Genomic DNA, 16,403 nt, shown 5'->3' with positions numbered 1-16,403 from the left:
CCAAAATATTCCAGCCTGAATCTTGAATAATATAGTCACCCTGGTTATGGGTGATGGAAGTACAGGATTATCTCTAGGTGACAGTCAGTATCAGGGACTTCTAATAGAATTCTCAAATCTCACTGGAGTTAATTTTTGGACTTAGACATAAGACATGGAAGGACATAGAAGGAATAGTATGAATATCAGAAATAAATGTGGAGTGAATAGAAAATGTTTTTCAAGGGGAGGTAGCGAGGCAAGAAAGCAGAGCGATTAGCATTTGGGGCAAGACAAGCTTCAATCTTTTTTTTTTTTTTTTTTTTTTGGTAAGACTGTTGTGAGCGTTACAGAACAGAATGATTTAGGGTTTCTGATCCTTCTCAATACGGCAGTAATGCTGCTGTGATACTGTTAGAACCAAACCACCTTCACAGGGGGCAGTTTCACCCTTGGGAGAGAACAAGGGGAGCTTGTTCTTCACTATTGTATCTCCAGAGCCTGGCAGAATGGTTGGCATATACCAGGCACTCAATACATACACTGGGCACTTAATACATGTATGAGGTACTCAATACATATTTGATTATTGGGTGGAAGGAAGGAAAGAAGAGGAAAGAAGAGAGGGAAAGAAAATTAGTTCTAGTTAGTTGATTAGTGTGATGGTTAACTAGTTCAAGGCATATTTAGAGTAACACCTACTTGGCTACAGCGTCAATGGGCAATTAAAAATAAAGTTATATTTCACAACGAATTTCATGAATAGGAAAATGTTTAAAAATTAAGCCAAAGGATGCATTATTCAAAGTATGGAAAGTTCTAAATTTTCATTCTTTCTGAAAGTAAGTATAATACATAAAATAACAGGAATTTGCACCATACTTACTAAATCCCTGTGAATAAAGCAGTTTCTCTCCAGATACTCCATTCCTTCACATATATCCTGGCACACACTCAGTAGCATTTCCTTCCTAAGCTTGCCTTTTCTCTCTCTGAGGTAGTTAAGCAGGCAGCCATTTTCCATAAATTCTGTCACAATGTAAAGAGGCTTCTGCTGTGTACATACGCCATAAAGCTGAACTAGCCTTGAATGAGATAATTTCCTGGTGAAGAAAAACATACAACGGTAAGCAGTATCATTTCTTCATTTTAAAGCATTTGGACCCAACTGGTGATATTTACCATCTCTATGTAATTTTTATCATCCAGATATGATAAAAATTAACCCAACCACAGAGAAAGTAGAGAAGTTTCCTTTCCACTTTACGTGCTGAGAAAATGGGGTCAAGAGTTTAGGCAGTACTTCCTAAGTCGTTGTAGATACATGTCCCATGAGCTATTTTTTTCTGCTTCCCATTTGGAAGCCTTTTGCTTCCTCATTTCTGCTACTCCTTGCCCAGGTCTTACAGAGTTTCTGTTCCTTGAATTTCAACCTTTCTAACTGCAGCCCCTCAGACAAAAAATTCTGTACAGACAGGAGCAAAGAAAGAGTGATTGATGCATATAAATAAGAAAATTAAATTCTAAAGAATAAAGGCATTTAAAAGGGAATTTTTGGATACAGTTGGAGGCTGAAAAACATTTACCAAAATGAAATCTCTGTATTTACTACACACACACACACACACACAGTTCCTTGAATGTTGCCTATTAAAACACACACAGAACTTCTTAGTCATCTAATTTATCATGTTTTATTGTTTCTTCCGGAATATACCATTCACTCCCTAAAGGCCTTTTATGCCAGCTAGATAATTTGAATATGGAAAAAAATTCAAATTAATGTTTGTGATTTTAGAAGATGTTTAACAAGCCAATTCTTTGTTAGTCGAAAGTATCTTGTAATGTTACCTCTTTTCATTCATAACGATAAAATAAAATCAATGACTCAGGGAAATTATTTACCTTAAAACAATGTGTATGAGGGGTTAATTGACACATTACCACACAATTAGCTTTCAAAAACACTCCACTTAGTGGGGAAGAGAGGCCTTCAGAGAATCTATACACGATTTTAATTTTTAGCTATATATTATATATATTTTTTTTGTCTAATTTGCCTTTCTAATTCATAAAGCATACTTTCAGTTAAGGGGTGTGGTTTAGATGTAAGTAGAATAATGGCAGGAAAGCAACTCCTGAAATGAAATATTAATTTGCCATGAGAAATCCACCAAGTCGATACCCACATGTAAGCATTTGAGAATTGGAACATTACACTGCATTTGCTTAGCAAGATCACTGGCAAAAATCTATCAGAAATAAGACAAAAACAAATAAATAAACCTTTATGTAAGTGGTTCACTCTAACAAACAAGACAAATATTTCCCAGGGGGATAGAAAGATGCAAACAGAAAACGTATCTTCTTGTTTGCTGTAACTTTACTACCTATTCATACAATTTTTTCTCAGTCTAGAAAAGTGTATATGACTCATCGTAGGGTAAATGTCATATTTATTTAAATTTGTTATTTAAATATTGTCACACTCAGCAGGCTTCTCCTCTCCTCCTCTTCTAATTATTCTCTTTCCCTAAGTGATCCCATTGAGTCTTGGGGTTTTAAATGTCATCTCTGGTGACCATACTGACCTCTTTCCTGAACTCCAGATTCATATAATTACCTGACCTCTTGGTCACACTTGGCTATCTAAGAGGCTTCTCAAATTCAACATGCCCAAAGCAGAATTCTTGATTTTTCCTCCAAACCTGCTCCTCCACCAGTCTTCCTCCAGCTCAGTAAATGGTGCCACCCTCTGCCTAATAGTGCACGCCAAAACCCTGGTTTTGCACCTGTGTTTCCCTAGTTTTCTCCCATGAACTGCCACATCTACTGTATCAGCAAGTCCTGATGACACTGTCTCAAAAACGGATGCTGAAACTATTCTCTTCTATCTCTCTCCACGCTCCTCCCCCCACCATCATCTTCTACCCAAACCATTGCAATAGTTTCCAACCTATCTGGCCACCCCCACTTTTGATTCCCAAAAATCATTCTCCACTTAGTGGCCAGCAATGGCCTATTTAAAATATAAACCAGATCATTTTTCTGCTCAGAACACGTCAAATCTCCCTTGACCATCCAATCTAATTGAGGCTCCAACCCATCCTTGTGTCTCTATCACTTCATTCTGTTTTGTAGTCTTAGCCCTCACCTCTCTTTGAAATTATATTGTTCATGTATTTATTAGTTTGCTGTCTGTTTCCCTTCCCATCCTTCCACTAGAAAATATCCGTAACACAAGCCCTTTAAGAATAGGAACCTTACCTGTCTTACTTATCATCGTATTTCCAGTACTTAGAACACTGCTTGGCACATAGCAATAGATAAGTGTTGAACAAATGAATGAATGAATATAAGAAAACTGAATGATGCCATTGATTTTTAAACATATTTAATATTTGGAGAGCTCAATAATACTTCATTTATTATTAGAATATTAAATAAAAATCATTTAAATGAAATCATATTTAAATAATAAGGCCTAGGAATCCAACTAAAAACTTTTATTATCAATATTAATTACCCCTGGAGAAAGACACTTTGAGAGGTGGAGGCGAGATAGGAGCATTTTCCATTTTTACTTTATTCATTTTTGTGTAATATGAATTTATAATGTTAAAGCTTTTCTTTCAAAATCTAAGATATTTTGGCATGAAGACATGATGTAGAAATAATGAATGAAATAAAATGAAATGAGATGCAAGTGAAAAGGTTCTTAGATAAATTAAAATTACTTACATATGTATATTTTTATAGTTATAAATATAATTACCTCACATAGCTCAGACATGCTCTGCTGCTAATAAGCTACATCCACGGACAAACTCATGATTCAACAATTACAATGAAGAATCCTTTAAAGGCAATGCAGTGTTGTAATACTTTAAAGAAAATGTGATACTCCTAGTCAAAAGAGCTGAATGCAAGTTTTTGTTTTATCTCCTATTGACTGCGTGACCAAGGGCAACTCATTCAAGATTTCTAAGCTTCAATCTTTTACATGTGAAATGGGGAGAATAGAACCTGTCCTTCTTCCTTCCAATGAACGTTAAATGAGATCATGTACGTGAACATACTACAAAAAGTATACACCAAAGTTAAGATAAAAGATACAATTTTAAAGTTTAGTAGGATTTTATGGGCTGAAGTTGTCTAAGAGGAAAAGACTGTTGCCATTTTTTTCCATTCTTCTAAACAACCTTTAGCAGATGTTCTGGAAACCCCATGAGTACAGGCCTCTAATTTAGGCGACACCCTTGAAATACGGTGATGAAGAGCACAGGAGAGATTTACAGTTGCTCCTCTACTGCACTGGGAACGCTACACAGAGTGACAACAATTTTGGTTAACAGTTACAGCCACTACTATAAGATCTGGCATATAATAGCTGCCCAAAAAATATGTGTTGATTATGGATGGACATATTACCTAAGACCATGGGCTTTGTGCCCAGACAGTTCACAGTTCTGATTTCCACTAGAAACTCTACCAATATTTTCTTGTGGGACTGTAGGCAAATTAGGTAAGTTTTCAACATTTCCTTTTTCTCCTCTATTAAATTGGGATCTTAATAGAACCTATCTCATAGAATTGTGGTGAGGATTCATTAACTCATTCAATAACCCACAAATACTTTTTGAACCCCAACCACATGCTAGTCATCATTTTAGACACTCACCAAGTTTTAAGAGAACAAAATAAGGTCCTATTATTATGTTCTAGTGGGAGAGGAACAAAACAAATACACATGAAGCTTTGGAGTAGTGACAAGGGCTTTGATGGAACTAATACAAAGTGATACATAGAAAGCAATTGGGTTAGGAGTGCCAATTAAACAGGGTAGTTGGGGAAGACCTCCTGGAGGAGGTGACATTTAAACTACACACTTACAAAAAAGAAGGTAATATATACCAAGCTGTATATGTTTGGTAGATAAAGCACAATGTGTGTCAGCTATTTAATTTTTTAAAGATAAATGTATTTGCAACTGGACATTAGAATGCAACTTTTCCTGCCTCACTTTCAAAAGATCAGGAAAAAATTGACTATGTTCAAACCCAAAAACATATTAAGTCCATCTGAATTGACTTAAAAATAAGCCCTTAGCCTCATGCCTGCCTCCATAAACTGCTAGGAACTCTCTCTTCCATTGTCCTCAAAATATTATCATCAGAGATCCTGACCCAAAATGCCCAATCAGGCTTGAACATTTCAAGAATCCCCTCATCATGATGGTAGACATGTCTAATTCTTTCTCGATAAGGATTCCAATACGACTTCAAATTCCCCTGAATCACGTCTCCCCTTCATTCTTTTCTTATTATGCCTATTTAATCCAACACCCAGGAATATAGATTTTATCTGGACATGAAAACATAGGAAATGAATATCACAGGAGATGAAGACATAGGAAAACCATGGTCTGATATAGGTAGTGTCAGGGAGCAAAGGCCACTAGGGTAACCTAAGGGAACAAAAAATGTTTTTGGGAAGTTGATGTCACTAGCTTGGGCAGAGTTGTGATACAAATCCAGGTGTAATGGACCCCCAAACCCAGGATCTTTCCAGGACATCAGTATATTGTATGATACTTATCTGGGTGTTCCTTACACTTACGTCATCACTTTGGCCTCTTCGATGAAATCCTCTTCAGACATGGAGCCTTCATTGATGGCCTTGATGGCTACCTGGATGTGTGATCGCCACTTGCCTAAATGCACCACCCCAAACTGACCACTTCCAATCTCCTCTACAAAAGCCAACTCAGATGGATCGATCTCCCACTTTTCTGCAAAAGTAAAACATCTGTGTTACAAGTAGGGAAAAGGATGTTAAAATTTTAGAGCAAGAAAAGATCTAGGAATTATCTGCACCTATCCTCTTGTTTTACAGAGAGGTTAAAAAATTTACAGATGAGTGGAGACGAGCTGTAACCATTTTTAATACTCTCACTGTGGCTTAAATGTGTAATTCCAGAATTCAAGTTTAAAAAGACAAACTTTACTTACTTGGAGAAGAATTATAGATATCAAAACATGCCTTCTTTTTCTAGAGAGACCGAGGATGAACCACAGTTCTGTACTTTTCTAAACTAAACCTACCAAACCTAGATCTGTGACCCAACATACTCATGTTTCCAGTTTGTTTATGTCCTGGTGAGTAACTTTGTGAGGCAGGTAAAATTTGGGCTGCCCGGCTCCATTTCAGATCCCTCTGCTGCTCCTACACCCACTCCCAGCACTAAAGGGCTTTTCTGCCCTGGTCTGCTTAGGGAAAAGTCTAATCAATGCGTCTAATGAGTCCAATGTCAGGATTCTAACCCTCATATATGTAATTGTATGTTTGAAGTGAACTTTGTGTTACTGTATATTTCTCATTCTATAGAATCAATCAGGAACAAAGAGCTCTTTTTAAAATAACCCTCTCGAAAACTCTCACTCAGATCTGTTTTTACTATCTCCTTTTATATAACAATACCGCCCTCTGCTGGAAGTTCAGAATAATGCATTCGAAAGAATTGTAAGGGCTGATGGCCCCTTGTACCAGCTTTGCAAAGTACTCCACCTCCCAATAGTAGGCGTCTTTTTAAAGCAGCATGGAAAATATATTCATGACCTTGGGATTGGCATAGATTTATTCAATAGAATATAACCATAAAGGAAAATATTGGTAAATTCATTAAAATCCTGCTCATCAAAAACACCTCATTAAGAGAGTGAAAAGGCAAGCACTGACTGGGAGAAGATATTTCTAAAACACAAAACCAACAAAGAATTCCTATTCAGAATATGAACAATTTAGAAAAAGGTAGATATCCGGTTTTTTAAGGGTTAAAAGAACTCAAATAGAGTATTCTCTCACAAAAGAGCATACCCAAATGGTCACTAAACCTATGAAAAGTTGACCAACGTAATTAGTCACCAGGGAAATGTGTATTTAATCCATAATGATATACTACTACACAATCACCAGATTGGCTAAAGTGGAAAAAAAAAACCCACACACATACCAAATTTGGCAAGGGCAACTGTATGGAGCAGCTGGAACACATATACACTGTTGATTGAAATGTAATTTGGTACAAGCTCTTCAGAAAAGTAACTAAATTTTGTTAACTCTTTGGAAAACTGACTAAATCTGCGTGTGTACATACCCCATGACCTGGCAATTTACTCTTCAGTATATAGCCAACATTGCTGGAGCATAGATATGTACTGAACTTCATTAAAAGACAGGCAAAAATATTCATAACAATATTATTTATAAGAGACAAAAATTGGTTACAACCCAAATGGTCATCTAAAGGATGGGTAAATCAATTGTAATACAGTCATGCAATGGAGCACTATGCCACAATGAAAATGAACCAACCACACCCAACCCCATGGGTTACTTCACACGTGGAATGATGAGAGAAAGAAGCCAGACACAAAAGACTGCACAGCATCCAATTCCATTTATATGAAGTACTCAAAACTAGGCAAAATTAATACAGCTATAGATTTTTGAAGTGTGCACTGTTCTGGATGCTAAAAAATGGAAAAGTTTATTTGTTTTTAATTAAAGAGGTCTGTGTTTAACGTAGGTAAATTGTTAAGGGTAGAACTTTTATTATATATAGTACTTATAGGAAAGAGGAATAAGTCAGTCACCCATGCCCTCCTGAAATCACCCTTCCATCCCGATTAACATAGAAACCCTGAGTCCTGGTTACTTATTACAAAATATAATTGTGTTATATATTTTTTCTTTTAGTATAATTTGAATCCCACTAATGAGAGAAATTTAAGGAAATAAATTGTTACCAAATCAGAAAACAGGATTCTTTGACTCTTATTTATTCTCACAGATTTGTAAATACCACATTTGCTGGAAAATAATTCAAATCAAACTCTGTACAAGTTCTATTTGAAAAAGGTGAAGAGGACACTTTTAGCAGCTCATCTGAGCTGGTTCTCGTGGGGAGCAATCATTTCCCAGTCACCCACGCAACGAGAGAGCAACAACCCAAACACTCAAATAGAAAGAACTGTCGTGTGTCAAAAGGGCTCCTAATAATGTATAATGAATTTAAAATAAAAGTGCAACATTTTTCCCCAAAGTTTAAATTGCCCCTATGAGATACATTTATTTAAATATCTCAGAAGGTGGATTTAAACTTTGAGAAGAAATATATCTAGATAGATATCTCAAAAGAGCTGAAAACTTGAGGAACGTTGAGGGAGGCTGAGGTAGATTCCTGAGAGGATCTGATATTCTACTTGAGCACACATGCATACTCTACCATAGCTGAAACCAGCCGTGGCTGGCAAACAATTGCCCATCAGCCCAACTGGGTAGCGGAGACGCGTCATGAGACCTAGGGAGAAAGAGAAATCAGCATTTCAATCCTAGTTACAATATAAAAGAAAAAAAACGAATATACTAGAAGATAGCACCATTCTTTAAATAAATTAGTCAAAAAAGTATGGTACAAAAACCAGTCAAAAAAGTATTCTGTTTGCTTATTCTTCCTATTTGAAAAACATTTTTCATTGAACACAAATTAAAGAATCCAGGGAAATATAAAGATGAAATAAAGGTCTCTCACAAAATCTTAGCATCCAGAGACATATTGTTATCATTTTTGTGAACACCTTTGCAAAAATCTCCATACGTGTATTTGAAAGCATGTATATATCCAATGTTTCACAAAAGCGTAAATATTTTGCTATAAGCTTTTTGCACTCAATATGTAATTGATATATGTCAATGATGATAAACAGATACTGAAGTTATTCCCAAGATTGCACTATTGTAAAATATACTGTATGCTCTTGAGCATACATTTGCATGCGCCTCTCAAATGATTGCCTCAGGATAAATTCCTTAAAATGTGATTTCCTGATCAAAGAATGTCTAGAAAGATTGCACTAATTCATTCAACCACCAACAGTTTTTAAGCATAGAAATTTTGACACTCTATTCTTTGAGAGTAGTTTATTTAAAAAAAAAAAAAAAGCATGGTAGAGTAAATGATTTTTTTGTTTGTTTGGGTCAACATGTAGTATTCTACACAGTCAATTTCAGTTTGGTTCAACAAGCATTTATTATTCATTTCTTCAGATAATATTTATTGAGGCCCTGGTATGCGTCAAGCATTATATAGATGGTGGGAGATAGCAGTGACTAAGACAGTGATGGCACCTGCTCTCATGGAGCTTACATTCTAGTGGGGGAAGAGAAAATAAACAAGTACATGCACACACTGGAAAAAGCAGAAGATGATGAGTGCAAGGCAGAGTAGATGGAATATAGCTGCTCTAGAGTGGGTGCTCAGGGAAGGCCCTTCTGACAAGATGACAGCAATGCTGGCATTGATGGACAAGGAGCCACCTTACAAAGATCACAAGGAAGAGCATTCCAGGCAGATGGAAGAGCATGTGCAAAGGCTAGAAGACAGAAACAAGCTTGGCCAGTAAAAGAACAGAAAGAAGCATTACTAAGTGCCTATTGTATGCAAGACGCTCTTCTAGGTAGTTCCCAAAGATCCCAGAGGATCCAAATATGAGTAAATGAGGACTCTGCACACAGGACCTCCATCTCAGTGAAGGAAGAGGCAGAGAGAGGCAATTCCAATGTAAAAGGAATAAGTTCTGTGCTGGAGATACACAAGGTGTTCTGGGACACAGAGGAAGAGCACCTCACATATTGTTGGATTCAAAGAAGTTCTGGGAGGAAATGATACCTGAGATGAATCTGACCAATGGAGTTAACCCATGAGGAGAATCTATGAAGGACATTCTAGGCACAGGTAACGGCATGAGATGATACTTAGAGGTGTGAGGCAGGCAGGATGGGGGGTACTTAAGCAAAAAGCAAGAGGCAAGGAGGGGCAAGAAATTACTCTTGAGAGGTAGATAGTATTCTGGTTATGATGGGCCTTGTAAGCCATGCTAAGGAGTATTTTGTCTTCATGCAGGTGAAAAGGAGCCATTGAAAGCTCCCAAACAAGGGAGTGGCATGACCAGACTTACATTTTCAATAGATCGTTCTGGCATTAGCATAAAGGATGGATTAACAGGAAGTCAACATCAGAGACAAGATGAGTTAAGAGGCCATTGCAATTGTCAAAGTGAGCAATGATTAAGGCAGCAGTACTGGACAGGGAGAGGCAGGGACATATACAAGACACACTTAGGATATGAAATTAATTGCATTTGATAATTAATCAGAAGTTAGACATTAAGAAGAATGGAGGCATCTATTGTGACTCCTGTATTTCCAGCCCCTGTAATTGGCAGGATGATGATACCATTATCTGAGACAGGCAATAGGAAAAGGAGTCGGTGTGGAGGGAGAGCAATGGTATAAGATGAAGAGTTCCATTTTATCGTTGAAGTTCAGGGCCTGTGAGACTGCAAGTCCTGTGTCTACCAGGCAGAAGAATTATGCAAAGGGAAATGTCTCGGGGGAGAAGAGAAGTGATGATGGATGCCTGCAGAACACCAATGTTTAAAGGAAGAGTAGAAGTAGTACTCACTGGAAAGATCCATAAGGAAGGATCTGAGTTAGAGAAGAACAAGAAAGGGTGGTCTCAAAACATCTAGGGAGCAGGGAAGTTCAAGGCAACGCTATCAAATGTAGCAGAGTGGACTTGAAAATATGAGAACTAGAAAGCACCACCATATGGTGGTCACTTTGAAAAACAAATGGAAAGTGACCAAATGGAGACAGTGGATGTGGGCACATTTTTCCAAAAGTGTGATTTAAAAGAGCAATATCTAAAGGAAAGAAGGACCAAGGGAGGGTTTTGGTTTTGTTTTTCAAACGGGAAAGTCTTAAATGTGTTTACAGACTGAAGGGAGGCCAGAAGAAACGGAAAAGATACAAGAGAGAAAGGAGAGTGGATGGTGGGTGGTCCCGATGGGAGAGGAGTGGTGGGAACAGGAGCACAGGCTTGGCCTTACCACTCCCAGGGGGAATGAGGTGAGGATGAGAGCATGACAGTAGGAGGACAAGATTGAGGTAGCTCATGCCTGGTGGCTTCAATTTTCCTAATGTACAGACAGTGAGGTGATGTGCTGGGAGGGCAGTGGATAATGTTGGGGAAAAGAGGAGAAGGGTAAAAGTTTAAACAGAGAACAGGAAAGGACGTTTACCAGTAACTCTGAAGACCTAGTTGAGGTTAGAGCTCTCATCTAGTTGGGTCTCTACAACACATAATCCAAATAAAGAACAAAAAAAAGAATTTCCTTAAGACCCTAACACTTTCCTCTGACTTCAAAGTTTTTATTTGTCAAATACTTTTAGTCTATGAATTGCTACCAATGGTTTAGTGATTGAAGTGATTTAGCAAAAGAAGTCTGTCACTCTCTTTGCATTATCCTTACTTCTGGTAAGGAGACAGATTGTCATGGGCTAAATTAAGCAAAGGTCAAAAAATATACAGGATAGTCAAAGTTCCAATTCACTGTCTCTTCTAAAACTGTACGCTCCAAAATATCCTCCAGTGACATGATTTAACTCTTTCTGGAGGAGAAAGCAGTAGTTGAATACAAGTAGTTGAATACTAGACTCTGGTTCCAGTATGTTCAGCGGCTCCAATGGTTTCAAAGATTTCTGTGAGTTCAAATCTCAGTGCAGATATTTATTAACTGTGTAACCTTGAGCAAGTTACCTCAAAACTCATGCCTCAGTTTCCTCATTTGTACAATGGAGATATCAACAGCGCTTACCTCATAGGATTGCTCTGAAGATTAAACAAATAATATGCATAAAAGCACTCAGAACAGGTCTGGCCCAAAGTAAATCTACAACAAATATCAGCTATTTCTGGTCCCATGACTTTCCTCTTATCATCCTTCTTTCTTGTTGCCGTATTTCTTTTCTACTTTCTTTCCTCTCTAATAAATAGTAGCCATAGTTATAAATTTTCAACCCCTGTTTTTTATTTCATTTTATTTTTTATTTCTAAATTTTTATTTTTTATTTTTATTTATCTTATTTATACATTTATTGTTTGATCCAATTTTTTATTTTAAAACTTGTCTATATGGTATTTTATACATTATAAGAATAATTTATGTAAGATAAAAAAATCAAAGCTTAAAGCAATCTGTAAAGTGGAAAATAAAAGCTGCCCGTACCCCCAGTTGCATTCCCCACACGTAAACATTAGCAGTTTGTAGTCTGTTATAATCTTATTAGTATTAAATCATTACCTAAAGTTTAACAGAGCTTTTCTATGCACACATATATGTGTGAATGTGTATTTTTTTTTATGAAGTGGGACTATACTCTAAATATACTGCTTTGCACTTCTGGTTTTTTTTTTTTACTAAACAACTTATCACTAACATCTTTTCATGTCAGCACATCCTGATCTACTTCGGTATTTTTTTTAACCTCACCACCATAACAACTCTGTTTCTTAGATTTTTTTTCTTTGAAGGAAGGGGAGAGAGGCGTGTGAAGGAGAAAACTCAGAACTCGTCTCCTGATTTGAAAGGTTTCTATCTCTGGCCACAAATTCATCCTGCCTGGCCCCACCTAGATGCATTGCCACTTTCTGTCTAACCAAACTCCCAGTGACCATCTGGAATATCCATGTGGACTCATTCCTTCAGTGGATAAAAATTTCCTTGGATTTATTTCTGATATTTAGAACCAACGTAATGGAAAAGTGGCCACTTTCCCAAAGGGATGTTTTATCAACACACTTTTCATGAGAGAAATCTAAAAAAGCACTGCCTGACAAGAAGTCAAAACAACTTGAGAAGTTACAATGGATTCCAAATTCTATAATGCTGAGGCAAGAAGATTCCCCCATGGGCTCAAAGTGGTCTGGCAGAGGTGGGGTGAGGGCTAAAGTCCAGAGCTGTGATTATAATTGTGGTGGAACTTTCTGGAATCCTACATCTTTCCATAGATGATAGGTTTGCAGAAATAGCAATTATTGCAAACCACTGCTGGGGAAGGGGGTTAAATATGCCTCTGGTATATTTTGGTCAAACTGTAATTGTGAAAGGCTGTGTCCTGTGTAACTTTTTCTCTTCTTCAAACAAGAAAGATCAGAGAATGAGAGATTTAAGAGTAATCTTCTATGGCAATTGTCTAAAGTAGGGAGCAAATTTATGGAGGCGAAGAGGAGGAAGCATCATTGTTTAGGGCATCTGAAGTCCTATTACATTTAGCCCTCTGTAAATCTCAAGAACAAATGCATAACGACTAAGTGGCCTCTTGCTTCCCTGTCATCTATCATTTTTCTAACCTGGCAGAAATGTAAAACGTCAACCTACTTCTTGCCCCCTGACTAGAAAAACAAAGAATCATCAACAAAGAGAATTGCTCAGACGACAGGTTTTATTTCAAGCTCGTAAACATTTCTACAGGGATATTTGCTCCTGTTAAGTATCTGAAACCAAAGATGCATTGCCTGTCTGAGGTCTGGCTCTCCAACTCTCCCAGCCTGAAGTTCCTGACTTACCGGCTGCATTGTGCTGGTGATACCAGATCAAATCAGGGATTGATTCAAAGAGGTGCCTTTCAGCCACGTACCACTGTCCAGAGTCATTCCTTTTAATCTGATAATGTTTGATGGTAGCCTCCATACTTCTACAATCAATAAAATGTGAATTCATAAACAAGTAAAAGATCACTTTGGAACTAAGCTAATTCATTAAACAAAAGGATCCCACCTCTAAAACTCTTATCCTAGCAACACGACATTCTGAAGAGTGGACTGGATTAAATTAAACAGATGCCTTACCATCCTGGGAAAATTCCTCAGCTACCTCACCAGGGCCTTAGTTTCAACCACAACTTCAGTCAAAGTTGTCTAGGTGACAAGTCCAGTGTCCAAAAAGTAGAGCTCATGATGGACACTTACAGGTATTTATTGAATATCAGGCATCATTGAATGAATGAACAAATGCACCATGAGGGGTGTGAGCAGATACGAGACAAAGGGAGGAAAACCAATATAAAGTGCATTGATGAGCAGGTTTGCCATGGGCGACTGGTTAATCCCGCTAGGAAGCTATGAGAAACTGTGGAACACACCTCAGAATTGTCTCACTACAGTGCAAAGGAGCTGAGGGACTTACCCTCCATTCCTCGTTAACAGAGGGTTGTGCCTAGGATACTAGCGCTGAGGCACTTCAGGTCTACCCATGGGGTACACGAGTTCCCACAGGGAGAGAACATCCCCAGGCAGAGAGATACCGGAAGGTTTCTGAGTGTGGGAGAACTCTGCAGGTAAACCCCAGGGTAAACCAAGGAATATGAGGAAAGCACCACTAGTATCTGCTATACCTAATCTAACCTCCTCACTTGATAGTTGAGAAAAGGAGATGAGAGACGTTAAGTAACTTATCCATTATCACACTCGGAGCTTGTTAGGGATACAGCTTGAACTGATTAGTTGTCCTAACTTTCAGGCTAGCAATCTGGCCTCTTACATTAGGCTCTTGCTTACATTTTCTACGTGATGGTGTCTCCATTAAAAAGACTGTCCCAGGGATTGTTATTTCTAAAGTGATCAAAACCACCATTGCTTACCTTCTAGCTCTTATAAACACAGAAATTGTGTAGGATCCCAAATGCCTTGAATCTCTGACAATGAATGCTCCTTCTTTAGCCTGCAAAATCATTCATTCATTGTATAAGTTTATTCCTTATTAGGGAGAAAGACAAACCTACAGCTCAGTTATGATCACAAAGCTATACTGACTTACTATAAAAGATGGGATTGTTTTTACACATACATACAATCTTCTCTCCCTTACAGGTTTAGAAGTCATACCTGTAAAATAAAATATAATTGGGACAAGAATTTGTAACGTATGAGTATTTTAAAACTTTGCCCTGATTCTTCTAAGAAAAATTCTGCATTTGACAACCTTGTACCCAACCATTTAGTTATTTTTGTTATGTTGATCAAGATAATAGATTAAAGTAGCTCACGAATAGGAAGAAATCTGAGACAGACTGAAAGGACTGTACTTTGGAAGGAAAGATGGGCCGGCTCCGTGGCCTAGTGGTTAAGTTTGCGCGCTCCGCTGCGGCAGCCCAGGGTTCGGATCCTGGGTACAGACATGGCACTGCTCGTCAGGCCACGTTGAGGTGGCATCCCCCATCCCACAACTAGAAGGACATGCAACTAAGATATACAACTGTGTACAGGGGGGGTTGGGGGGAGATAAAGCAGAAAAAAAAAAAAGATTGGCAACAGTTGTTAGCCCAGGTGCCAATCTTTAAAAAAAAAAAAAGAAAAGAAACAACATGGCAGGTGAGTGTGAGGGAGACAGGGAGAAATGCATCTAGAGAGGCTGGGAGTGGGAAAAGAGACCAGAGTTAGTGATAAAAATGGACAGAGAATAGATTTGGAGGAGTCTGGAGAGAAAAGCAAGAAGAGACATTTTAGTTGCTGTAGGAGTACGGGAGAGAGGAAAAGAGAAATGGCAGGTAGAAGAATATTCTAAGCTGATGTTAGGTTATGAATTGGATCTTCATTGACATTCTTTGAGAAACTCCAATAAAGCTGTAAATTGCTTTCAAATAATCTTGAATGTTGGACTCTTTTATTTGGTTGGTTTATTCAATACTGCAAAAAGTTTCCGCTTGACTGAGTGTGCTTACACTTGTGAAGAGCCCAAGTGTAAATATCTCAGAATCTTCTCAAACCCATGAAAGTTTATGCTTAGGAATATCTGATGAGTTGCTTGAGAACTGCACAAGCAAAACAGTGTGGTCTGACCCTCAAGGCAAACAGGACACATTAAGCAAAGTCTTCTCCTGCTCCTTCTAGCTCACCAAGAGACAAGCTTCATTTTCTAGTTGAGTTTTTCAACCAAAGAATCTCTTATAGCCATCTAAAATGATAAAAATCTAGCTTTCATTGAATTCCTACTGTGTGCAAGGGTTGCGTTACATACCGCAGGAGACACAAGATGTAAAAAACAGAGATGTAAAAAGCAAAGAGGTATGTATGTAGTATATATGCATATACATATATATAATATGCATATAATTAAGTTGTATATGTAGTGATCTCTTCTAAAGCTTCAGAGTAGAATGAATATAAACAACATTCATGACCACAAGCAACAGAACTAAAAATTAATAACAAACTCCAAAGTAAAAAGCCCCAACAACCTATAAATTTTTAAATTCTCTTTTGTAAAACTCAAGTAAATTCAAGTAAAAGTGCAAAATATCTAGAAAATAATAAGGCAACACTACGTATCAGAAACTTTGCTATATAATTCAAGCAGTACTCAGAAGTAAATTCATAGTCTTATTACTTATCTCAATAAAGGAATACAAATAAGTGTATCCAACTCAAGAAGTTAGAATAAGAACTATAAAGTAAACTCAAGTAAAGGAGAAGAAATTAATAGAGACAAAAGCAGAAAATAATAAATCTTTTATAATAATTT

The 16,403-nt window shown here is 37.5% G+C and overlaps 1 protein-coding gene across 3 annotated transcripts in view; it reads right to left on the bottom strand.

The window, feature by feature from the left end:
* Positions 1–16,403, bottom strand: part of TXK (TXK tyrosine kinase) — a 59,607-nt gene that overhangs the window by 10,773 nt on the left and 32,431 nt on the right. For all 3 annotated transcript variants that reach the window (XM_005608789.4, XM_005608790.4, XM_001495014.6), the window contains 5 exons: positions 14,524–14,603; positions 13,451–13,578; positions 8,267–8,341; positions 5,599–5,770; positions 866–1,082 (listed from right to left, as the gene is read on the bottom strand). In XM_005608789.4, coding sequence (XP_005608846.1) covers positions 866–1,082; positions 5,599–5,770; positions 8,267–8,341; positions 13,451–13,578; positions 14,524–14,603 — 672 coding nt within the window. The remainder of the gene's footprint in view (positions 1–865; positions 1,083–5,598; positions 5,771–8,266; positions 8,342–13,450; positions 13,579–14,523; positions 14,604–16,403) is intronic.

The sequence above is a fragment of the Equus caballus genome, chromosome 3, assembly GCF_041296265.1.
Source record: "Equus caballus isolate H_3958 breed thoroughbred chromosome 3, TB-T2T, whole genome shotgun sequence".
NCBI classification, from domain to species: domain Eukaryota; kingdom Metazoa; phylum Chordata; class Mammalia; order Perissodactyla; family Equidae; genus Equus; species Equus caballus.
This window is presented reverse-complemented; position numbering and strand designations above follow the sequence as displayed.